The 24,864-nt window shown below is 48.2% G+C and overlaps 2 protein-coding genes across 3 annotated transcripts in view; one reads left to right on the top strand and one right to left on the bottom strand.

Annotated features, from left to right (window-relative positions):
- ABHD17B (abhydrolase domain containing 17B, depalmitoylase) overlaps positions 1 to 8,851 on the bottom strand; it is a 30,142-nt gene extending 21,291 nt beyond the window's left edge. Inside the window, exon 1 of one of the 2 annotated variants that reach the window (XM_069763475.1) lies at positions 8,410 to 8,851. The gene's annotated coding sequence lies outside the window, so the exon portion shown is untranslated. The remainder of the gene's footprint in view (positions 1 to 8,409) is intronic. The other variant, XM_069763482.1, reaches the window with a different exon arrangement.
- A 236-nt stretch (positions 8,852 to 9,087) lies between these two features.
- Positions 9,088 to 24,864, top strand: part of C1H9orf85 (chromosome 1 C9orf85 homolog) — a 33,560-nt gene continuing 17,783 nt past the window's right edge. The window contains exons 1-2 of the mRNA XM_069763462.1: positions 9,088 to 9,237; positions 18,964 to 19,070. Of these exons, the coding sequence (XP_069619563.1) occupies positions 9,136 to 9,237; positions 18,964 to 19,070 (209 nt within the window). The 5' untranslated portion in view covers positions 9,088 to 9,135. The remainder of the gene's footprint in view (positions 9,238 to 18,963; positions 19,071 to 24,864) is intronic.

Below are 24,864 nucleotides of genomic sequence, written 5' to 3'. Positions count from 1 at the left end.
TGATGGTGTCTCCGCGGTGTTGGATGTTTTGGTCTCCACAAGGTCAATCATCCGTGCCTTTATAGACTTTCTACTAGGCACTGCTCCTGAAAGCCAGTTTCCTACTCCACACTGATGAGGGGCAAAACCCCCAAAACAGCTGTCTGTGGATGGATACCATGCTTGGCATAGGTGGTTTTCCTTTATTGGATGTTTTCTTTTATAGGATGCTGTCCTTCCCTTGGTTGTTCCTTCCCGGGGAAAGGCCTGGCTATTCACTGCCTGCGTTGAGAAACAAGTGATGGTGTCTCCGCAGCTACTCTACATGCTGGCACCAGGGAGGGCAAGTAAAGCTATTTCCCCCCCCCCCCCCCCCATACATCACTAAGGTTATGGGCAAAGGTTAGTTGAATTTGGACAACCCCTTTAAACCAAAGCAGCATAAGGACATGATGGCCCAAAAACTACAGATTATTTACCTTTACAGCTTATTGATGCCTGCCATGTATATGGCAGAGCACCTGATCAGCCGTTTAACCTTTATATCCCTACTTTTGCTTGTAAGGGCAAGAAACTAGCTAACAAACTTCAAAAGGTGTTTATTGAAAGCCAAGATCAAAGTACTAATAAACCACTGCTGGCTGGTAGCTGTGTGCGTGCTGGTACTGCACTACAGGCCAACGCCGGCTGTCTCTGGAGCAGCGGGTGTACATTACCATTCAGATCAATGAATGCCAAGTCTGCATTGTGCAGAACTGCTTAGAGTGGCTCAGTGACCCTCCTGCAGACATAGTGCCTCACTAGGAAGGGGCAAGGGAGCCTTAGACGATACCACACCGTATGCAGGGCCGGAATGCCATGATGCAGCATTACCAGCGTGTTACTATTCTAAGCCTATGCAGTGCAGCAAGAGGAGATACATCAACTGCCTAAAAAATAATTATGGATCATATGGGACGTGATGAAGAGCAAATACACAAAAGCCCTGATCCAATTATAGGTCAGCCGTGCTTCGGGACTGCACACCAGATTAGCCCCACCAAAATAACCCCTCACACAAGATCAAGGGGTCACGCTGGCCAAACTTCATTCAGATGACCAAGTATTTGAAATGGTACAAGCGATGGATATTATATATACACAGGCAATTACCCAAAATTGCCTGCAATTCCTCCCTTATCCCACCTACGAGAATCATTAGAAATATAATACATAGTCTTGTGAGCGTCTCAGGAGCTCAGCCATGTGCCCTCACTATCCAGTGTCTGGCCATGAGGTAACCACCAGCAGCAGAAGCCTCCCCTGCTATGCCCTATCGGCACACTGAGAAAATACAGCTAGGCCCCACCTCCTTGGCCAAGTCAGCTAGCAGCCAATGAGCTGATCAGAATTAACCCCGTGTTCTCTGAAGGTCTTACAGGCACACCCATTTTCAGGATCATACAGAAGACGTGTCATCCAGTATTCCTTAAACCTTCGTTCCTAGGGTTAGAGTTCCTGTAATCCGACAATGGCAACGTCCAATTTATAGTGGTTGTCAATTGGAATGACCGTTTTAGTGATAATTAGGAGGTGTATTTCTCACAGGCGAGATGGGAGAACCAACAGCATTTACCAGAAAATCCTTGTGAATCTAAACCTGTAGTGCAGCAATGGTGTGACCAGGTAACCCTACAACGGGAAAGAGCACCACTGGTAGGACAACCTAGTAGTGGTCTGTTCAACTTACAGTGCCATGTCGAGTACACAACACCTCAGTAGGTGTAAGCTAATGGTCCTGCTGCCCTGTCCTGTACATGCAAAATGGAGGCCTCGTCTTCGTAGATCAGGAATAGATAGAAATCTGGTGTCGGTGAAATAAAAACACAGCCCAAGAATGCAGAAACAGTTGGCTTTATTCAGGATGTTTGACACCTATGTGTTTCAGCTTCGGACATACCCTTCATGTCCTAGCAGCCCATCTGCAGCACACCATAGGCACCAAGTTGGGAATCGTGGCCTACAGGAGTCCAGGATAGGTGGGGCAGAAGCCAGCACAACACTGCGACGTTCCTGATCATGTCCTACAGAGCAATGAGCGCTATCCTTCAGTGGTAACACAAGACCCTGAAACACAAAGGTGTCAAACATCCCACATAAAGCTATTCGTGTTTCTACAAACTTATTACCGTATATGCCTGCCGCCCAGCCATATATCTAGTACCTACCTATGAAGGCTTCTATTAACTTATTGTAGAACCCAAGAATGCGGAAACGACAGTGACAAGTTATGGCTACAGGGAGATGGACAGAATCGTATACACTTGAGGAGCCAGTTAGACCACAAATTGGATTTTCCAAGAAACTGTATAAGAAGTTTCAAGAAATCAATAGAAGTCAAAAGGGCCAGGGGCAAATGTCTCGCAGCAATGGCTACTTGGACTTCCCCAGCCATTCTGGGGGCTCAAACTGTTCGGAAATAAAAACATGCTAGGAGCTGTAGTGTAACCCCTGGAGAGCCACAGGGTTAAAGCCACTGTGTAGTCGTTCTTAAAGGGGCTTCCTCAATTTCATAAAACGGTGCCTATGGCCTCACGCATCCAAGTCAGTGTTTAAACACCCGTGTTCCATGTGTCTTTTTACCACCAGTGTGTCAGTGCTTTTCACAGATGGAGACGATAAAGCTTCTCCCATTCTGTGCCATGTTACATATAGACAGCACACTGATGTCATCCGTATGCTATACAAGTTTTTCATGGACCTATAGACTTGTATTGGCACTTCTCATCCGTGACACTGGAGGGAAAAAAAGAGAAAGAAAACTGACATTTCCGATTTTTGCATTGACAAATGGTTCATGAAAGAACATTGAGCTCTGAAGAGCATAGATTATAATGGATCCTACACGGATGTGTGAATGATTTCTTTACCCACCCTCCCTCGGTCCAGTGCAGTCTCCCTTTGTCTCCTGTTTTGCAATACTGATGTAACGCAGACAACGCTGCAGCTAAATCAATGAACTCAGTGGCTTTCATCGGCCTGTACTGTCAGCTCGGGCACAGTAAATTAGCTTAGTGCTGCAGCCAGTAACTAGCAACACAGGGAGCAGTGGCAGAAACTAAGTGCTGGACCTGGGAAGGGTGAGTAAGAGTTGTTTTTTTTTTTAAACAAACTACAAGTGTACAAGTGTGGAAAGGACTCTGGAAAAGTTTCTGAAAGCTGACAACCCCTTAAGAATGGTATGCTGCTGCACTGGTTTACATCACATTTCTACATTTTCCTATGTAAAGGCCCACAGATACACGTTAGCACTGCAGTTTAAAATACCTCTTCTCCAGTGATGTATGAGGAGGGAGGACGCTCATACACACCAGCTGATGAATGTGTATGGGCATCCTAATACTACATGTCAGGAGGAAAGCAGGAGCAGGCATGTGGCTCTGCAGTATGCCTGATCAGGTCATCCCAGTATACTGCTGGAAGGAGCAAGGAGAAATACTGGTTAGCGAAACAAGCGGACAGCCATCTGGTGTACAGCCATCAGAAAACAGAGGGATTGGTGCGGTCCAGTGGTCCACAAGGAAAGCTGCCGCAAATAAACACTGCCAGAGAAAGGACAAGTGGAAGAAAGTAACTGAATCATTCCCCAGTCCTCACATTGCAGCGCACACGTGACTCAGGTGCAGTCTCCGCTGCTCGTAGTAATGGCTGCACCTGTTTTCCTGAGGGGAAATCTGAGCATCAGACAGTCTGCCATTACTCAGGGTCATTTACGTCACGGACATGACTAATAAGTAGGTAACGGTAAGATTTCTGGCCTGATCGCTTTGAAGGAATAATACAAGGCTGCACTACACATCCGCCATGTCATTGTCCTTTTTTGATTAAGGAAGTTCTCCGGGAATAGAAAACTAATACAAATGTCAAATAAATCCCCCCCAAAATGGGTGCGGTCTTGTTAAACTCATCTATCCCAAAATAACAGGACAGGTGCCAGTGAGCACGTGCAGTAGAGAGCTCAGCTACTGTGACCAAGAGGGAGCACGATATTACATGGTATAGGCATCTCCAGGTCATCACAGCGGAGCTCCCTACTGCACATGCTCACTGACCTGTCATGTGACCTGTAGGGAGCACAATATTACATGGTATAGGCATCTCCAGGTCATCACAGCGGAGCTCCCTACTGCACATGCTCACTGACCTGTCATGTGACCTGTAGGGAGCACAATATTACATGGTATAGGCATCTCCAGGTCATCACAGCGGAGCTCCCTACTGCACATGCTCACTGGCCTGTCATGTGACCTGTAGGGAGCACAATATTACATGGTATAGGCATCTCCATGTCATCACAGCGGTGCTCCCTACTGCACATGCTCACTGGCCTGTCATGTGACCTGTAGGGAGCACAATATTACATGGTATAGGCATCTCCAGGTCATCACAGCAGAGCTCCCTACTGCACATGCTCACTGGCCTGTCGTGTAACCTGGAGGTAGTGTGATGTTACTTGATACCGGCATCTCTGGATCATCACAGCAGAACTCCGCACTGCACATGCTCACTAGCCCCTGTCCTGTGACCTGGAGGGAGCGCAATATTACATGGTATAGGCATCTCCAGGTCATCACAGCAGAGCTCCCTACTGCACATGCTCACTGGCCCCTGTCCTGTGACCTTGAGTTAGTGTGCTATTACTTGCTATGGGCAGCACAAGCAGCCTTGCAGCGCTGGAGTCCTGGGTTCAAATCCCACCAAGGACAACATCTGCAAGGAGTTTGTATGTTCTCTCCGTGTTTGGGTGGGTTTCCTCCAGGCACTCCAGTTTCCTCCCACATTCCAAAGACATACTGATAGGGAATTTAGATTGTGAGCCCCAACGGGGACAGTGATGATAATGTGTGCAAACTGTAAAGAGCTGCAGAATATGTTAGCGCTGCAGAAAAATAAAGATTACCATTATTAAAGATTATATCAGCATCTCAGGGTCATCACAGCAGAACTCCGCACTGCACATGCTCACTGGCACTTGTCCTAACATTCCAAGTTCCTTTCAGAGGACTGGGGCCATTCTAATTCTATAGTGGATACTTCCCTGGAGTAGACCATTGTGATTTACCAACTAGGAGACTTTGGTATCCATGTATTGCTCTATTCGTGGAGAGCTCCTTTAACAGCAGATAAAGGGATACCGGGGAGTAAACAGCACACAAGTTAATTGCAGGACAATGACGTGAGCTCTGGCCCTGCTACATGGCGGAGGCACCCGGTGACGTGCCAATGCAGGGTCTCCTGGCACCATCTCTTCACTACAGGGCTGTGTCAGCCACAACTAAGGGCTTCGCATTCTCCATGGTGCGTGGAATGCAGCCATACAGTAGTTATTACACATTCGTGCAGCAGACATTCTAGGCGGCCATTAGTGATATTTACAGGCATGCCACGATCCTCGGCTTGTCCTGTGTCAGCAGCGTCACATGGCAGCTGCCTACAGTCATGTGACCTCAGGAATTCCAGACCTTTAATTGTAGAGCATGTCCTACAAGATGTGCTCCAGACAGGAGAGGGTGGATCAGCCTCCCAGCCCACCCCCTCATCCCAATCCATGGATACTAATGCCAGGCGCTCCATGGGGGGAGGGGACAGATACTTCAGAGCTCAGGGAGATGCTGGAAGAAAACAAGGGACTTTAATCCCAGCTAATCCATGCATTGTTCTATGTAATCTGTGCTGGAATGGGGAAAGCCCTGTGTGGTGCAAAGGGTTAAGAACGCTGCACAATTAGAGGCTGGCAGTGATTTGTAATCACCCTGAAGAATAGAAGTTGGGTGACCTGAAGCAACCTCAGAAATGCAGAGCTTCACTGGGAAGGGCCACTGGTCACATGGGGGGGGGGGGGGGGGGGCACAGATCCTACAGGAACCAAGCTGTATGCCCACACTTTACATGACAAAGAGCCCTCTGGTGAGACCCCTCTCTGCTGACCATTCCCAGGACTAGGAGTGGGGGAGGGGAGAATACAAAGGAGCCAAGCGGGGATACTGGGATCAAGGCACAGGCTGCTCCAGGGGAACAAACACAGCGTCTCTGCTGCCCACGGTCACAATGCCATCCATTGTGTCTGGCACTGCCGAAAAGCCTGCCGCACACCAGAAGATATAGGCTACAGGGCTGCCTGCAGATCCCCGGGCCGCTGTATACATGGCAGTTACATGGGGCTGCCTGCAGATCCCGGGCTGCTGTATACATGGCAGTTACATGGGGCTGCCTGCAGATCAAGGGCCGCTGTATACATGGCAGTTACACGGGGCTGCCTGCAGATCCCAGGCCACGGTATACATGGCAGTTACATGGGGCTGCCTGCAGATCAAGGGCCGCTGTATACATGGCAGTTACACGGGGCTGCCTGCAGATCCCAGGCCACTGTATACATGGCAGTTACACGGGGCTGCCTGCAGATCCCAGGCCACTGTATACATGGCAGTTACACGGGGCTGCCTGCAGATCCCAGGCCACTGTATACATGGCAGTTACATGGGGCTGCCTGCAGATCCCCAGGCCGCTGTATACATGGCAGTTACATGGGGCTGCCTGCAGATCAAGGGCCGCTGTATACATGGCAGTTACATGGGGCTGCCTGCAGATCAAGGGCCACTGTATACATGGCAGTTACATGGGGCTGCCTGCAGATCCCAGGCCACGGTATACATGGCAGTTACACGGGGCTGCCTGCAGATCCCAGGCCGCTGTATACATGGCAGTTACACGGGGCTGCCTGCAGATCAAGGGCCACTGTATACATGGCAGTTACATGGGGCTGCCTGCAGATCCCAGGCCACGGTATACATGGCAGTTACACGGGGCTGCCTGCAGATCCCAGGCCGCTGTATACATGGCAGTTACATGGGGCTGCCTGCAGATCCCAGGCCACTGTATACATGGCAGTTACACGGGGCTGCCTGCAGATCCCAGGCCATTGTATACATGGCAGTATACATGGCAGTTACACGGGGCTGCCTGCAGATCCCAGGCCACGGTATACATGGCAGTTACACGGGGCTGCCTGCAGATCCCAGGCCGCTGTATACATGGCAGTTACATGGGGCTGCCTGCAGATCCCAGGCCGCTGTATACATGGCAGTTACATGGGGCTGCCTGCAGTTCCCAGGCCACCGTATACATGGCAGTTACATGGGGCTGCCTGCAGATCCCAGGCCGCTGTATACATGGCAGTTACACGGGGCTGCCTGCAGATCCCAGGCCGCTGTATACATGGCAGTTACACGGGGCTGCCTGCAGATCCCAGGCCACTGTATACATGGCAGTTACACGGGGCTGCCTGCAGATCCCAGGCCACGGTATACATGGCAGTTACACGGGGCTGCCTGCAGATCCCAGGCCGCTGTATACATGGCAGTTACATGGGGCTGCCTGCAGATCCCAGGCCGCTGTATACATGGCAGTTACATGGGGCTGCCTGCAGTTCCCAGGCCACCGTATACATGGCAGTTACATGGGGCTGCCTGCAGATCCCAGGCCGCTGTATACATGGCAGTTACACGGGGCTGCCTGCAGATCCCAGGCCGCTGTATACATGGCAGTTACACGGGGCTGCCTGCAGATCCCAGGCCATTGTATACATGGCAGTATACATGGCAGTTACACGGGGCTGCCTGCAGATCCCAGGCCACTGTATACATGGCAGTATACATGGCAGTTACATGGGGCTGCCTGCAGATCCCGGGCCGCTGTATACATGGCAGTTACATGGGGCTGCCTGCAGATCCCGGGCCGCTGTACACATGGCAGTTACACGGGCTTACACGGGGCTGCCTGCATATCCCGGGCCGCTGTATACATGGCAGTTACACGGGGCTGCCTGCAGATCCCAGGCCATTGTATACATGGCAGTATACATGGCAGTTACACGGGGCTGCCTGCAGATCCCAGGCCACTGTATACATGGCAGTATACATGGCAGTTACATGGGGCTGCCTGCAGATCCCGGGCCGCTGTATACATGGCAGTTACATGGGGCTGCCTGCAGATCCCGGGCCGCTGTACACATGGCAGTTACACGGGCTTACACGGGGCTGCCTGCATATCCCGGGCCGCTGTATACATGGCAGCTACCCGTTTTATTACCGGCCCTGCTCCAGAGGGAACCGCTGTGATCATTAGCTCCGGTAGAGCCAGAGCTGGCAGACGCTGCGGCATCCTGCTGCTAATATTCACCTGATCGAGACCATGATCTACAGACTAGGCAGATAACAGGGAGCAGTAGAGCCACCTATAGCCGTGAATAAAGTTTGCTGCCAGTTTCCAGGTGCCAGTCCCGCGCCACCCCCAGACCAGGGGGTCCCCGCAGCGCATTGAGGGGCTCCCAGCAGGCACCACGCCGATACCCAGCATGTCTGGTCCCACCACTAGGGGCAGCACAGTACTGACCTGCTGAGTGCGGGGACGGCGGCGGGTGCGATCACGGCTCAGGCCTGTACTCCGCTCACGGGGTCTCTGCGTGACGTCACGCCACTCGCTCAATGACGTCACTGCTGTCTTCCTTCTAGCTCGCCGCTATGCGTCATACCCCGGCTGCTGGCGCTGTGCCGCTGACATAGGCGCTTCTGTCCGTCCCGCCGGCGCCGCAGGTCAACAAGGCGCTCGCTGTACTGTGCCGCCCGTAAGGTGCCAGCTGCAGTGCGACGTGCTCACCTCCCGGTGCGAGGACAGAGGGCAGCCCCGCTATTTCCCGCACAGGCGCTGCCGCAGTGAAGCACACGGGACACCGCACTGGTAGCAACAAGACACAGCACCGACTGACCGGGGGGAGTGCGGGGAGGAGTCTCCAGGCGCTGCTGCTGCCTCTGCTATTATTGGTGGGCGGGGCACTAGCGCCTGTCATAGCCAATTAGACCGTGAGAAACGAGGCTACGTCACAGTATGAGTCCAACCAATGAGATTATTAGTGTTCTGTCTTGTTACCCAATCATAAAGCGCCCTGACTGTGATGGTTTGCAAAACCAAGCTCCATGCTGAGGAGGTGGGCTCTGTCGTCAGCGTGAGTGACAGGCGTCTAGTCCAATAGCATAGCGCTCACAAGTGAGTGAGTAGCCAGTAGCGGAGTGTTCCATGGGAACTGTGGCTACGGCACCCTGAGCGGGACATTCCTTCAGCATGAGTTCTCAGAGGGGAAATGTGCAGCGCTCCCGGGCGCAGAAACACCGGAACGTGACGGTGTTCAAGAACGACAAGTATGACAGCAGCTCCAAGACCAAGGTGGGAAGCGCTCCGCTGTTGGTAGCCATAGCTGCCCGCTATACCCACCCACGCCTCCCTCCGGGGCTCTGCTCCGCGCCCCACGCCTCCCTCCGGGGCTCTGCTCCGCGCCCCACGCCTCCCTCCCTACGGTTTAAGCATGGAAAGAGGAATTCAGCCAGAATATCAGGCACATTACTTATAGCAGAGGTCCCCAACCTTTCTGACATTGAGAGCCACATCCAGCTACTGCCCCCCTTACACTAGTGGCAACAGACATGGTGGAGGAGTGGGCCTTCTCCTTTCTTCTAACTGCACCTTTAACCCAATCCCACCTCTTCCCTCCCTTATCCTCCCCTCTTCTGAAGTCCGGGCCCGGCCATTGCCTTTATTGACCAATTCTCCACCTGGCTTCACTTTCTCTCTGCTGACATTCCCACCATCATCATGGGTGACTTCAACATCCCCACTGATACCCTTCAGTCAACAGCCTCCAAACTCCGGTCCCTTACTTCATCTTTTGGACTTGCTCAGTGGTCCTCCTCAGCCACCCACACAGACAGACATACACTAGACCTTGTCTTCACCCATCTTTGCTCTCTAACTAACTTCACCACCTCCCCTCTCCCTCTATCCGACCACCATCTGCTCACCTTCTCATCCCTGTCCTCACCGGTCACCCATGTCCAGCAACATGCGCACCCCCACAGAAACTTGCACACCTAGACTGCCACACGCTGTCCATGACACAGACAGTGCCACTCTCGCATCAGCTATTGACACAGTTGCCCCTCTCGTTCATGGCAGAGTGCGACGTATGAATAGACAACCCTGGCACAATAACACCACTAAAAAGCTCCGGCAAGTGTCCAGGGTTGCGGAGCGGCATTGGAAGAAAACACATTCGCAAGAAGACTTCACTGCATTCAAACAGGCAACACTTGCTTTCAAATCTGCTCTCACCTCTGCTAAACAGGCCTACTTCACAACCCTCATATCTTCCCTATCCTACAACCCCAAACAGTTATTCAAAACCTTTAACTCCCTCCTCCGCCCCCCACTGCCCCCTCCAACCTCCCTCACCTCTGCTGAGGACTTTGCCATACACTTTAAAAATAAGATCGACCAAACAAGGCAAGTCTTCATTGTTCAACCACCACAACCCCTTTGTATACTAGACCAATGCCCAAACCCCATAACCTCCCTCTCCAAGATCACTTAATTGTCTCCTCTCCAAATCACACCTCACCACCTGTGCGCTTGACCCCATCCCACCTCCTCACCACCACACCACGCATTCTGTAATGCTGTATATAAGCCCCCGATGTAACCTGAAAAAAAAGAAAAACAAGTTAGATTATACTCACCCAGGGGCGGTCCGGGTCCGGCGCCTCCCATCTTCATGCAATGACGTCCTCTTCTTTTCTTCATGTCACGGTTCCTGCGCAGGCGTACTTTATCTGTCCTGTTGAGGGCAGAGCAAAGTACTGCAGTGCGCAGGCGCCGGGAAAGGTCAGAGAGGCCCAGCGCCTGCGCATTGCAGTACTTTACGCTGCCCTCAGCAGGGCAATTCAGTACGCCTGCGCAGGAGCCACGGCAGGAAGCAAAGAATAGGACGACATCGTATGAAGATGGGAGGCGCTGGACCGCAACGCCCATCGGACCTGACCGCCCCTGGGTGAGTTTAATATAACTTCTTTTTCTTATCCATTAGGCTACATCGGGGGGCTTATCTACAGCATTACAGAATGCCGTAGATGAGCCCCTGATAGCTGTGGCCTTAGCTTATAGGCCAATTTTGGGGTGGCAGATTCCCTTTAAGCTGACTTTGTAGCAGCTTATATAAATACACATAGCACTTTTTCTGCTCTCATTTAACTCGTGCAAGTCCAATTCAGTAATAATATCACTAAGGTTATACTCCTATGTTTATAATATTTCTTTGCACTTTAGTCATGGCCTAGTATCTGTGATGACTGTGTAGCAGTATATACTAACTAGCTATTGAACCCGTTCTATGCCCTGTGGCAAGCATTTATATTGGTATATGGATATTGTCTCCAACCTGGTATGTGCAGCCCCCATCCTGCGCCCTAATCTTGTCATGTGCTGCTACCATCTTGCGCCCCCATCCTGTCACGTGCAGCCCCCATCATGCACCCTCATCCTGTTTTGTGCGCCTCCATCTTGTCATGTGCTACTCTCTTCCTGAGCCCGCATCCTGTCATGTGCTTCCATCCTGCACCCCAATCCTGTCATGTGGTGCTCCCATCCTGCGCCCCCGTTCTGTCATGTGCTGCTCCCATCCTGCGCCCCCATTCTGTCATGTGCTGCTCCCGTGCTGCTCCCATCCTGCTCCCTTGTGCTGTCATGTGCTGCTCCCATCCTGCTCCCCCGTTCTGTCATGTGCTGCTCCCATCCTGCTCCCCCGTTCTGTCATGTGCTGCTCCCATCCTGCTCCCCCGTTCTGTCATGTGCTGCTCCCATCCTGCTCCCCCGTTCTGTCATGTGCTGCTCCCATCCTGCTCCCCCGTTCTGTCATGTGCTGCTCCCATCCTGCTCCCCCGTTCTGTCATGTGCTGCTCCCATCCTGCTCCCCCGTGCTGTCATGTGCTGCTCCCATCCTGCTCCCCCGTGCTGTCATGTGCTGCTCCCATCCTGCTCCCCCGTGCTGTCATGTGCTGCTCCCCGTGCTGTCATGTGCTGCTCCCATCCTGCTCCCCCCGTGCTGTCATGTGCTGCTCCCATCCTGCTCCCCCCGTGCTGTCATGTGCTGCTCCCATCCTGCTCCCCCCGTGCTGTCATGTGCTGCTCCCATCCATATACAGTTAGGGCCAGAAATATTTGGACAGTGACACAAGTTTTGTTATTTTAGCTGTTTACAAAAACATGTTCAGAAATACAATTATATATATATAATATGGGCTGAAAGTGCACACTCCCAGCTGCAATATGATAGTTTCCACATCCAAATCGGAGAAAGGGTTTAGGAATCATAGCTCTGTAATGCATAGCGTCCTCTTTTTCAAGGGACCAAAAGTAATTGGACAATGGACTCTAAGGGCTGCAATTAACTCTGAAGGCGTCTCCCTCGTTAACCTGTAATCAATGAAGTAGTTAAAAGGTCAGGGGTGGATTCCAGGTGTGTGGTTTTGCATTTGGAAGCTGTTGCTGTGAGCAGACAACATGCGGTCAAAGGAACTCTCAATTGAGGTGAAGCAGAACATCCTGAGGCTGAAAAAAAAGAAAAAATCCATCAGAGAGATAGCAGACATGCTTGGAGTAGCAAAATCAACAGTTGGGTACATTCTGAGAAAAAAGGAATTGACTGGTGAGCTTGGGAACTCAAAAAGGCCTGGGCGTCCACGGATGACAACAGTGGTGGATGATCGCCGCATACTTAATTTGGTGAAGAAGAACCCGTTCACAACATCAACTGAAGTCCAGAACACTCTCAGTGAAGTAGGTGTATCTGTCTCTAAGTCAACAGTAAAGAGAAGACTCCATGACAGTAAATACAAAGGGTTCACATCTAGATGCAAACCATTCATCAATACCAAAAATAGACAGGCCAGAGTTAAATTTGCAGAAAAACACCTCAAGAAGCCAGCTCAGTTCTGGAAAAGTATTCTATGGACAGATGAGACAAAGATCAACCTGTACCAGAATGATGGGAAGAAAAAAGTTTGGAGAAGAAAGGGAACGGCACATGATCCAAGGCACACCACATCCTCTGTAAAACATGGTGGAGGCAACGTGATGGCATGGGCATGCATGGCTTTCAATGGCACTGGGTCACTTGTGTTTATTGATGACATAAGAGCAGACAAGAGTAGCCGGATGAATTCTGAAGTGTACCGGGATATACTTTCAGCCCAGATTCAGCCAAATGCTGCAAAGTTGATTGGACGGCGCTTCATAGTACAGATGGACAATGACCCCAAGCATACAGCCAAAGCTACCCAGGAGTTCATGAGTGCCAAAAAGTGGAACATTCTGCAATGGCCAAGTCAATCTCCAGATCTAAACCCAATTGAGCATGCATTTCACTTGCTCAAATCCAGACTTAAGACGGAAAGACCCACAAACAAGCAAGACCTGAAGGCTGCGGCTGTAAAGGCCTGGCAAAGCATTAAGAAGGAGGAAACCCAGCGTTTGGTGATGTCCATGGGTTCCAGACTTAAGGCAGTGATTGCCTCCAAAGGATTTGCAACAAAATATTGAAAATAAAAATATTTTGTTTGGGTTATGTTTATTTGTCCAATTACTTTTGACCTCCTAAAATGTGGAGTGTTTGTAAAGAAATGTGTACAATTCCTACATTTTCTATCAGATATTTTTGTTCAACCCTTCAAATTAAACGTTACAATCTGCACTTGAATTCTGTTGTAGAGGTTTCATTTCAAATCCAATGTGGTGGCATGCAGAGCCCAACTCGCGAAAATTGTGTCACTGTCCAAATATTTCTGGCCCTAACTGTACCTCGTACGCTGCTCCATAAAGGTTGATGGCCCTCATAAGATGCTCCATAGCATATGCCCCGTATGAAGCTGCGATTAAAAAAAACAAAAAATGGCATACTCACCTATGGTCATTGGGTGCCGGGGGCCTGAGCAGGCGGGGACACCGGTGCGCAATGGGTCAGGTGCCGGAGTCGCCGCTGGTTCAGGCCCCCGGCACTTGCTATATTCACCTGTCCCCGTTCCACCGCTGTGCGCTGCTCCATCTTTCCGGTCCTCTAGCTGTGACTGTTCAGTCAGAGGGCGCGCACTATCTACGTCATCGCGCTCTCTGACCTGAACGTCACAGGCAGAGGAGGCAGAAGAATGAGCGGCGTGCAGCGGTGGAACGAAAACAGGTAAATATTGCATACTCTCCCTCCTGGCACGTCCCCATTTCTCCATCGGAGATCGCGATATGCGTTCACTGCTTACGCATACCGCGATCTCCTGGGCTGCGTCACTCTGTGGGGTCCAGACTGCGCAGGCGTTTGCGCTTGCGCAGTCTATAAAGTGGAGGGACAGAGTGGCGCTCCCAGCGTTATATTATAGATGTTAATTTATAGCTATTATTATATGGCATACTGATTTATACTAAGTGTGTTATAATTTTCACCTTGTTGGCATTATGGATCATCTATATTTTTTTAATCTCTTCACTTTATTTTACTTTTAACCGTGTGTGCATTTATGTGTAAGGTGCTACCACTTACCAATATATACAACAATAAAGGTATTTGATTTATATAATTGTTCCTATCTCTTTCTGACCATATGTTTGGCTTTTTCCTTTTGGTCTTCACGCCGGCACTATGTGCCTGGAGAGCAGTGAGTATTCCTTGCTCGTTCTTAAGTAGCGTACACAGTGTCAGCAGCCGGCTTCCTGCAGCTGTCGGGCGGTCACGTGTCCACACTACTAAAAGAAATGAATATCGCATTCCACGCCCATGGCAGTGAATATTCATTTCTCTTTAGCAGCGGGCACGGGAGTAAGTCGCAGCCGTCAGCTCCTGACACTCCCCCACCAGAGCCAGAGCCGATACCCCATTTTCCTCCACACTTTTGGAGGAAATAAGTGAGTTTTATATTCCAATAAATATTGTACTTTTTTTGTGGATTTTGCAGTCCTGTGAATCACTAACCTAATAATTAGTTGTATACCCACAGCTTTTTAGAACTGCTTCACATCTATGTTGCACTGTCATCCAACATCTGGCACCTGTCAACTGTTATTCCAGCCCAGGATGCTTACACTACATCCCACAATTTTTGGCATTTGTTGGCTTTGCCTCAGAATTGGCATTTTTAGTGCAAACATGCAAGTGTGCCATCGGCTTAAGGTCCGGGGATTGGGACTGAGATCTCATCTCCCGAGATCTTAGTGCCGAGATCTCCATCTACGCATGCGCCACCCCCGACGGCCATTTTCCCGGAGTTCACCACACAGGAAACCATGGAACTGCGGGGGGCTCTGACCTTTCACTAAATGTTGGCAGAGCCCCCCCGCAGCAGCATCGAAGACACCCGTAGCAGCAGCGCACCACTCATCGAACACCTCCTCATCCCAGTCTGCAGCATCACCCCACTTCTGCCTTCTCCGGCAGTGACCCTGGGACCCCGCTTCACCGCCGCCTCCACCACCCCGGTAAGCAATAAAGACGTATGGATTATAAGAAGCACCACGATTTTATTTAAAAAAAAAAAAAAAAAAATCCTATTTTTCTCCTCAAAATTTGGGGAGCGTCTTATAATACAAAAAATACGGTACATCCCGGCCATGGAGACTGAAAACAGATATTTTTCAGATGATTACAAGAAGATTAGGATATCCAGAGGTAGATCTGTTTGCAAAACGTAAAAGTAAAACCATACTTTTCACTGGATCCCAAAGACGCTTCAGCGAACAGTAGATGCATTCAACCATCCTTGGAAGGTCGAGCTATCTTATACATTTCCTCTGATCCCTTTGCTGCCAAGAACACTACAAAAATCAGAATAGAAGTGGTCAAGACTATCCTCATAGCACCAATACGGACAAAAACGGGATGATTTTAGATGCTAAACAGTCTGAAGCTAGAGGGTCCACTGGTCCTTCCTCCGGTCCACAACCTGCTGCATCAGGGTCCGATCTATCATCTGACCTCCCCAGAAACTGGCTGCTTTGCTTCTGAAGCCTCAATCTTAAAGGCTACAGGCCTCTCAGAAGCAGTAATTCATGCCTTCCAGAAGAGCTGGAAGCAGATTACAAATACCACCTGTGCAAAAACATGGAAAACCTTCAGGTTATGGTATGGGTTTCTTCCTCGGGATCCTTTTCACCCGGACATTGCAGGAGGGCTTATCAAAGGGTTTTAAACCTAATAGGTCCAAGTGTTAACCTTACGCTCCTGTTTCGATTAGAAATCTGACGGATCATCGCTCCATAAGGAGATTTATGACTGCAGACTCTCAATGCACTCAGAAAGATCCAATGGAATCTTATCTTGGGATTTCACTATTGTCCTCAAGGGTCTAACTATTCTTCCTTCTGAACCGATGACCTTCGTACATATAGATAAGCTGTCATGGAAAGCAGCATTCCTAGTTATCATAACAGCTAGGAGAGTAAAGGTACCGTCACACTCAGCAACGCTGCAGCGATATAGACAACGAGCCGATCGCTGGAGCGTCGCTGTTTAGGTCGCTAGGAGACGTCAAACACAGCAGCTCCAGAACGATGCAGGAGCGATCCAGTGACGTAACGGCGACTCACTTATCGTTCTCGCTGGTTGTTCGCTCCATGTAAAACATTGCAGGCATCGTTGCTTTTGCTGTCAAACAGGACGAATCACGCCGACCTGACAACGAAATAAAGTTCTGGACTTCTAGCTCTGACCAGCGATATCACAGCGGGATCCAGATCGCTGCTGCGTGTCAAACACAACAAGATCGCTATCCAGGATGCTGCAACGTCACGGATCGCTGTCGTTCTCATTGCAAAGTTGCTGAGTGTGACAGTACCTTTAGTGAAATCCAGGCCCTCAGGGAGCCCCTACCTTAAGATCCTAGACGCTCAACCTAGACCAATCTGTGAAGAATATTGGAGATAAAAATTCATGCAAATCATTTGTATCCTATTTGGCCTGGGATTATAAACCCCCCTGTGCTTTGACCAGCAGGGACGCAGCAGGAAGTCCAATATTCCCAAAGCCTCAAGGAGAAAGCTGGCACTTAGCTCAGCAGAGAGGTCAAGCCTCCAAATGCTGTGAGTGACAGATCTCACACCTTGGGCCAGTAGCTCAGAGCAGGACTACAGGCTTGTTTGCAATATAGAGTCATGCTGAAACTGCCAAAGAACATTCTAGAAACGTAATTCCATAAGGAGTTATGGAGATACTTTTATGTACTAGCCGTACATCGTGTACATTGTCAAGATCTTTGGAACGGACCGAACACATCCCAGGGTCTCAATCTGTTCTAACATCCCCAGGGAGGGGAGATACGTAGAATGGCCAGTAGGAACGCGATAGCCAAAACCGCCTCCCTAGAACAGTCCATTAAAGCGTTATGACTCGGCTTAAAGGGAACCTGTCACCCCTTCAGGCATTTGTAACTAAGAGAGCCATCTTGTGCAGCACTAAGGCTGCATTCTGACAAGGTGGCTTTTTAGTTACAAATGCCTGCACATGCCGAAATAAACACTTATAAAATCTGCCCCCTCATACCCTGAAATTGTCCCTGGGGCGGGACTTTCCTTCCTAATTAGACGCAGCACAGCCGTCACTCCGGGCGCTGCCTCCTCTTGCTGCATTAAGGTCCCCGTCACCTGCGCTGTAAGTACGAAGGGCAGCGCAACTGCGCATGCCCGGAAAAAAAACTTACAGCGCAGGTGCCGGGGATGATAATGCAGCAAGAGGAGGCAGCACCCGGAGTGACGGCTGTGCTGCGTCTAATTAGGAAGGAAAGTCCCGCCCCCGGGGCGATTTCAGGGTATGTGGGGGCACATTTTTTAAGTGATTATTTCAGCGTGTACAGGCGTTTGTAACTAAAAGAGCCACCTTGTCAGAATGCAGCATTAGTGCTGCACAAGGTGGCTCTTTTAGTTTCAAATGCCTGAGGGGGGTGACCGGTTCCCTTTAAGTTTTGGAGTTTTTAGCTACTAGAGGCAAAGGGAGGGGATTTGGGTTCAGCACAGAAGGCAGGAGGGGAGTGACCCAAAGGTGATAAAGGCTTCTGAAAAGCCATGTGGCCTCTGTTATGCATTTGGTCAACTTAGACAGGGGGTCACATCGAGTAACGTGCTGTGAAGGACCTAGGAGCCGGCTCGCAGCCCATGCCCCATGTGGCCTAGCGCACACATGGTCAAGCATCAACCTGGTAATTGATATGATCCTTCTACTTATATTTTTTGTCCTACCACTATTGTATTTGCATATTTGACCATTGTATATAACTGTCTGACAAACATGACAGATAGTCCGACAAATAGCAAAATGAAGAATTATTAAGAGGAGAACTATTCTCTGCTAACTACAACAGAGGCCTGGAGAAAAGATAATTTTTTTTGTACAACACTGTGGACCCAATAAAGGGAAGAAGATCTCGAAAAATGCTTGAACAATCTGTGAATCGTCTAAGCGCCAGAATCTATCCTCTCTGGAGTTGCTGAAAGCTCAATCCACCAGAGCCATCTTTGTCTCCTGGGCCTATGTATGTATGTACAGGCATTCATTATGCAAACTACTAGGGGGCAGGTCAGTGACGGATCAGTGACCTGTCTGCAGTTATTATGAAGGCCGCCCTGGAGCACGGGCATATCATTAACTAAACACTGAAAATAAAGATTAAACAACAACCACAAGGCGGATTTCATCAACCGAGGTATCATTGTAATCAGTAAAACAGCGCCAACCTGACACTATCTGTAGGTTACTGTGCACAATCCTGCTGACAGGTTCCCTTTAAGTGCATTCTCAGCATCCACCCCATTCGTTGTTTGTTGGTAAGTTATTAGGCGTCGGTAACTTACCAATTCATATCCCATGAAGGTGTTTCTGACCCTAACTATAGATACGTGAGGCATATGGCTGGCATTTCACTTGTATTATGCAGTGGTGTGGCCAGTATCTGCTTATCCGGATCAGTAAACAGTACCTGTGCCAGCACTAGACCTGAGTGTGTTTGATTTGCAGTTGAAAGTCCTATATTTTTTAGATAAATATATTATTTTTCCTTATGTGTATTGACTTCTATATTTTTTGTGTTTTAGAAGATAAACTGCAAACAACATGATGGAGTATGCCAGCGCTGCAGAGAAGTGTTGGAATGGCGTGTGAAATTCAGCAAGTACAAGCCGTTGTCTCAGCCTAGGAAGTGGTGAGTGACAGTCGTGTGCTGCCTCGCGGCTGCAGTGCCAGGGAGTGTACACGCTCTCCACCAGCTTCCTGCTAATGCCTTTGGGAAAACTAGAATGAGTTTAGAGAACAATAAAGCTTTTATCTGAAATCTGACACTTCTTCCATAAAGCGCGTGCCTGCCACATTAGTACTATATATAAAACCATTCTTGAAAGAGATCCGTCATTTCAAAGAGGCTATGATGTCACTTAAAGATGCACTCCCCCCACACACTTTTTTTTTTTTTTTTGCATTTAGTTTTTTGGCCTAAACTTGTTTTAAATATATAATTTATGTAGTGTAGATGCATTAACACCGTACTCTCCAATCGCTGGATTCGTTCTCCGGTCCTCTTCTGGGTCATAGCGGCTATTCCAACTCGATGGATCACATTGGGGTCCATGTATGAGCCACAATTCGCTTTTATGATAGAAGTCTATGGAACATCAGCTCAATAGGTTTACATTGTAAAAGTGACATCTGGCTCACACAATGGACCCCAACGTGATATGGCAAGTTGGAATAGACATCATGTGATAAGAGGACCGGAGCGGCGCTGCAAACTGGGGAAGACCGCAATCGGTGACTATATTACTGCACTTGCGCTACACCAGATATAGATTTACACAGGTTTAGGTAATAAGAAGTTTGGTGAGAGGCCTTCAATGTCTGATTCACAGTGGCTTTATGATCTCAGCCTGGTATGTTAGACTCTGAAATGCCTCGGCGTTTCAAAGAAAAACATATTTCAAATAGCTGCCAGGGTCTGAGCCACACGTGTGACTAGTCAGAAAGGCGGGTCACCACACATGCTGGAAGAGAACCGTTACTACAGGGGAGTGGATGGGAGAAGTTTCCAGAGACCCGCCTGGCCAACTAGACTCCTGTGCGGCTTTTATTAAAGGGAACCTGTCACCCCCAAAATCGAAGGTGAGCTAAGCCCACCAGCATCAGGGGCTTATCTACAGCATTCTGGAATGCTGTAGATAAGCCCCCAATGTATCCTGAAAGATGAGAAAAAGAGGTTAGATTATACTCACCTGGGCGGTCCGATCCGATGGGCGTCGTGGTCCGGTCCAGGGCCTCCCATCTTCATAGGATGACGTCCTCTTCTTGTCTTCACGGCTACTTTGTCTGCCCTGTTGAGGGCAAAGTACTGCAGTGCGCAGGGAAAGGTCAGAGAGGCCCGGCACCTGCGCACTGCAGTACTTTGCTCTGCCTTCAACAGGGCAGACAAAGTACGCCTGCGCCGGAGCCGCAGCGTGAAGACAAGAAGAGGATGTCATCTGATGAAGATGGGAGGCCCCGGACCACGACGCCCAACTTACCCAATTTATTATACGTTTTAGGAGTCTGAGTCAGTCCATTTTATTCTGACTCAACCAAAATGGACACAGACTCCGACTCCACAGCCATGGTTGCAGCTTTTCAGAGACAAACATACCTGGCTGAAATCATACAGCCCGTGTCTGGTACATGCTGCCCTAAGATTATGCAGCTTGTATCAGCTGTCAAGTTCCCTTTAATAGGAAAATACATCCGTGTGACCAAGTTGCTTTTCCTCTAAAGAGACCCTTTCACTGGATTTTTAATTTTAACTGAGCACCTCCTCCAACATATGCTGCTTCAATTCAGTGTTTTGCAGCATTCCTTCAGATATAGAAAGCAAGTGCTTGTAGTGCTTATAGTGAATACAACTAATTTTAATAAAGGGGATCTATCATGTCAAAATACGCTATTAACCTGTTGATATATGGGGGTCAGTCTGCAGGTTAAAAGCATTCTGATGCTGTGTGGCCACTGCACTGAAAGCCTGGCTGCCTGGAGGAAGTGAACTTTATTCCTCCCGGCTACCTCGGGCTTTCAGTCGTTGAGTCACCACTCAGTACTCGGACAGACAGCTGGCTCAGTGCTAATACATTGCTGAGCCGGCTGTCAGTCAATGCCATGGCATGGGTACAGCTGCCGCTCACTATGTACTGAGCGGTGACTGACGCTGCGCTTCCAGTGTGGCGGCCTCACTGCTTTAGAACGCTTTTAACCTGCAGATTAACCCCATATCCTCAAGTTAATATAATGACAGGATTTGCACCAAAAAAAAAAAACGCTGCAAAAAAAAGTGCCACAAATGCGAAAAGCAGGCATTTTGAGCTCAGTGTTTTTCCGACCAAAAGAGCAGGTTTTGGCTTCAGAAAAAAATGCAGCAAAATGTTGCATGTGAACAGAGCCTTATAGTAGGATATGTTTGTTATTCAACAATTCTTAGTTGGATCACTGCCACTATATAATGGTCCATACTCTACAAGCACTTACTACATTTTGTTCCTCCCATATTTCCTCATAGAGGGCCCTCACTCCTCTTGGTATTCTGTAATGGAAGATGTGGGAACACGTCTCACAAGCTGGCTAGTAATTCATATAGATCCCCTCATGGTTATTTTACTACTGGGCTTGTGTCGTATGAGCAGCTTCTGAGAACAAACAACCCAGGGGGAGTTTGGTCATATTAGGGTACCGTCACACAGTGCCATTTCGATCGCTACGACGGTACGATTCGTGACGTTCCAGCGATATCCATACGATATCGCTGTGTCTGACACGCAGCAGCGATCAGGGATCCTGCTGAGAATCGTACGTCGTAGCAGATCGTTTGGAACATTCTTTCTTCGCTAGCTCTCCCGCTGTCATCGCTAGATCGGTGTGTGTGACACCGATCTAGCGATGCGTTCGCTTGTAACCAGGGTAAACATCGGGTTACTAAGCGCAGGACCGCGCTTAGTAACCCGATGTTTACCCTGGTTACCAGCGTAAATGTAAAAAAAACCAAACAGTACATACTTACATTCCGGTGTCCGTCAGGTCCCTTGCCGTCTGCTTCCGCACTCACTGACTGCCGGCCCCGCTGTGCTGTGCTTTCACTTTACGGCCGGCAGTCAGTCAGTGCGGGAAGCAGACGGCAAGGGACAGACACCGGAATGTAAGTATGTACTGTTTGTTTTTTTTTACGCTGGTAACCAGGGTAAACATCGGGTTACTAAGCGCGGTCCTGCGCTTAGTAACCCGATGTTTACCCTGGTTACCCGGGGACCTCGGCATCGTTGGTCGCTGGAGAGCTGTCTGTGTGACAGCTCTCCAGCGACCACACTCCGACTTACCAACGATCACGGCCAGGTCGTATCGCTGGTCGTGATCGTTGGTAAATCGTATAGTGTGACGGTACCCTTAGGCTACTTTCACACATCAGGTTTTTTGTTTCAGGCACAATCCGGCAAGTTTTAAAAAAACGGATACGTTTTTTGTTTTTTACGCCGGATCCATTTTTTTCCCATAGTTGTATTAGCGCCGGATTGCGCCTGATGGCCAGACGTTTCATCCGTTTTTTTCCCGGATCTGTCCAAATAGTCTTTTCCGGCGGACGGAGAAAACGTTTTTTTTGTGCGGCGAAAAAAGCACACTGTGACGGAACCGGCCAAAAACGTGTGAAACGGACATGTGAAAAGTTGAATCCGGATCCAGTTTTCAAAGCACTTTCCATTGAAATCATGCAGGTTTTCCGTTCTGACGGGTTCACTTTATAGGGGTCCATCTTGTATATTAATGGCAACGCCAAGTCTGCTGTCAGTAGAGAGGTGGTTGGAATTGCAATTCATTTGTTTGGGATTTCCAACCACCTCTCCACTGACAGCAGCATGTGATGGAGGCGCTCACAAGATGGACGTTTGTTCTATTGTTGGGATCCACTTATACTGTAGAAATCCCATGGATACGCCATTAATGTACGTGATGGGAATATTCCTTTGCGTAGTAATCTCTAGCAGTTATTCAACAAAATCCACTGAATTCCATGTGTAGGTACCATGTAAATAGAGCTGAGCTCATGGGGGAAAAAGCACTTATATAGCAAAGTCTGCAGTCACCGGTGCACACGTTGTCAGGATTTACCAGTATTGCAGATGAGGTTATACTTCCGGTCACATTCTGACTAGACGTGCCTGGTTTCTCTCAATACAAGTTACCGTAATTGAGAGAGGCTGAGAATGTCTAGTTTGCATACATGCAGTCATATGCCAATTCTACCTGCAATACCAGTGATTCCTGACAGTGGGACAACCCTTTTTGCCTCTTACCGACTGGTACGTCACATGTTGGCTCCCTGACTTTGACTGAAGATGATGGCTGTAATATTCAGGCATCATTTGCCTCTGGTGAAATGAGCAAGTAGAAGGATAGAAATCCAGCACCGTAAAAATTAGGTAAAAATATTAGTCTTTATTCAAACAACATGATGCAAAAAAAAAAAATGTGTACATAGTAGTTCTAAACGCGTGAGAGACTAACAGTCCTTAGTAATAGAGATTTCTAGTAGTTCGAAACACATAAGAGCCTAAGTACGTTTTTTTTTGTCTTGCAGTTGCTTTTAAATTTTTGCCTCATGTGTGAGTAAAGACTTCAATATTTTGCTCTATATTGAGAAATAACTGTATATGGCACAAGCGATCAGGCGACGACAGGTTGGGACTACAAAATATAGTAAAAGATGAAATAAAAATGTTATAAAACCAAAAAACATTGTTAAAGTTCAAATCATTCCTTTTCCCTCATTAAGAAATAATAATGAAAAATAAACATGTAGTATTTTTATATTAATAAAAGTAAGATCTACCAAAAGATAAAATTAAATAACCCTTTCAGTAAGCTCCGTATCGATAAAAAAAAAAAATCAGAATTGCAGTTTTGGCAGCAATGTAGAAGAAATGCAACGAGAGGTGATTAAAACATCGGATCTACCCCAAACGGATCACTATAAATATCATCTGACTGGCAGAATCATATTTCCCAGTCATTGTTACTGTATAATGAATGCAATAAATGATAAAATATTGCTGAATTGCGCTTTTCTCATTATTTTGACACACTTGGAATCTTTTTTCCTGCTTTTCAGAACATTATATAATAAAATAGATGGTGTCATTCAAAAGTACAACTCGTTCCACAAAAAAATCAAAGAACTTGTTTGCCTACGTCGATGGAAAAATAAAACTGTTATTGTTCTTGTAAGAAGGGGAGGGAAAAATGAAAGCGCAAAAAACAGAAAATCGCCGTTTGTCAGCAAGGGTTAAATCTTGGTAAAAAACCATAAAAATTAGACCTTAATAAAAAGGCCCAGATCTCTAAAACCTTAATAAAAAAAAAAAAAAAAAAAGGAAAAGAAACAGTCTAAAAATTGTATACACCAGGGGTGCACAACCTTTTTTTTTTTTTTTTTTAATCGTTGGGCCACATTATCATTTTGATCCAATCTGGGGACCACTCTAAAAATAAAAGGGTATCGCTCATATTACCATAAATGTCTGATAGGTACAAATTCCAATTACAGGGCTCCACCGATCAGCACTCTAATGATACATTCACAGGTCTCTGACGAGGATTAGAAGTACGGTAGCTTCTGCTCCTAAATCCACATAGAAACGCATCAAATACTCTGAATAAGTTTCCGACTGATTGTAATGGGAAAAGCTCCTTTAGTGCACACAGTGCTGTGTCTTCTTTCATGTTGTTTTGAAGATTTCACAGTAATACTAATTGGAAGTTTATTCACGGAGTATTTGAATCATTTAATGTGGATTTGCCATAAAAGCCCCTACCAAATCCTTGTAAATAAAACTGTGTGAATAGGCCCTAGAGAGGAAGAGGTGGTGCCTGCACGTGGCTCTCTACAATAGATGATGGGTTTCTTTCTTACTGCCTAATGATTCAGTGCTTCCATAAACTAC

This window comes from Ranitomeya imitator, chromosome 1, assembly GCF_032444005.1.
Source record: "Ranitomeya imitator isolate aRanImi1 chromosome 1, aRanImi1.pri, whole genome shotgun sequence".
In the NCBI taxonomy this organism is placed as follows: domain Eukaryota; kingdom Metazoa; phylum Chordata; class Amphibia; order Anura; family Dendrobatidae; genus Ranitomeya; species Ranitomeya imitator.
Note: the sequence above shows the minus strand (reverse complement) of the source record. Positions and strands in the feature narration are given on the sequence as shown.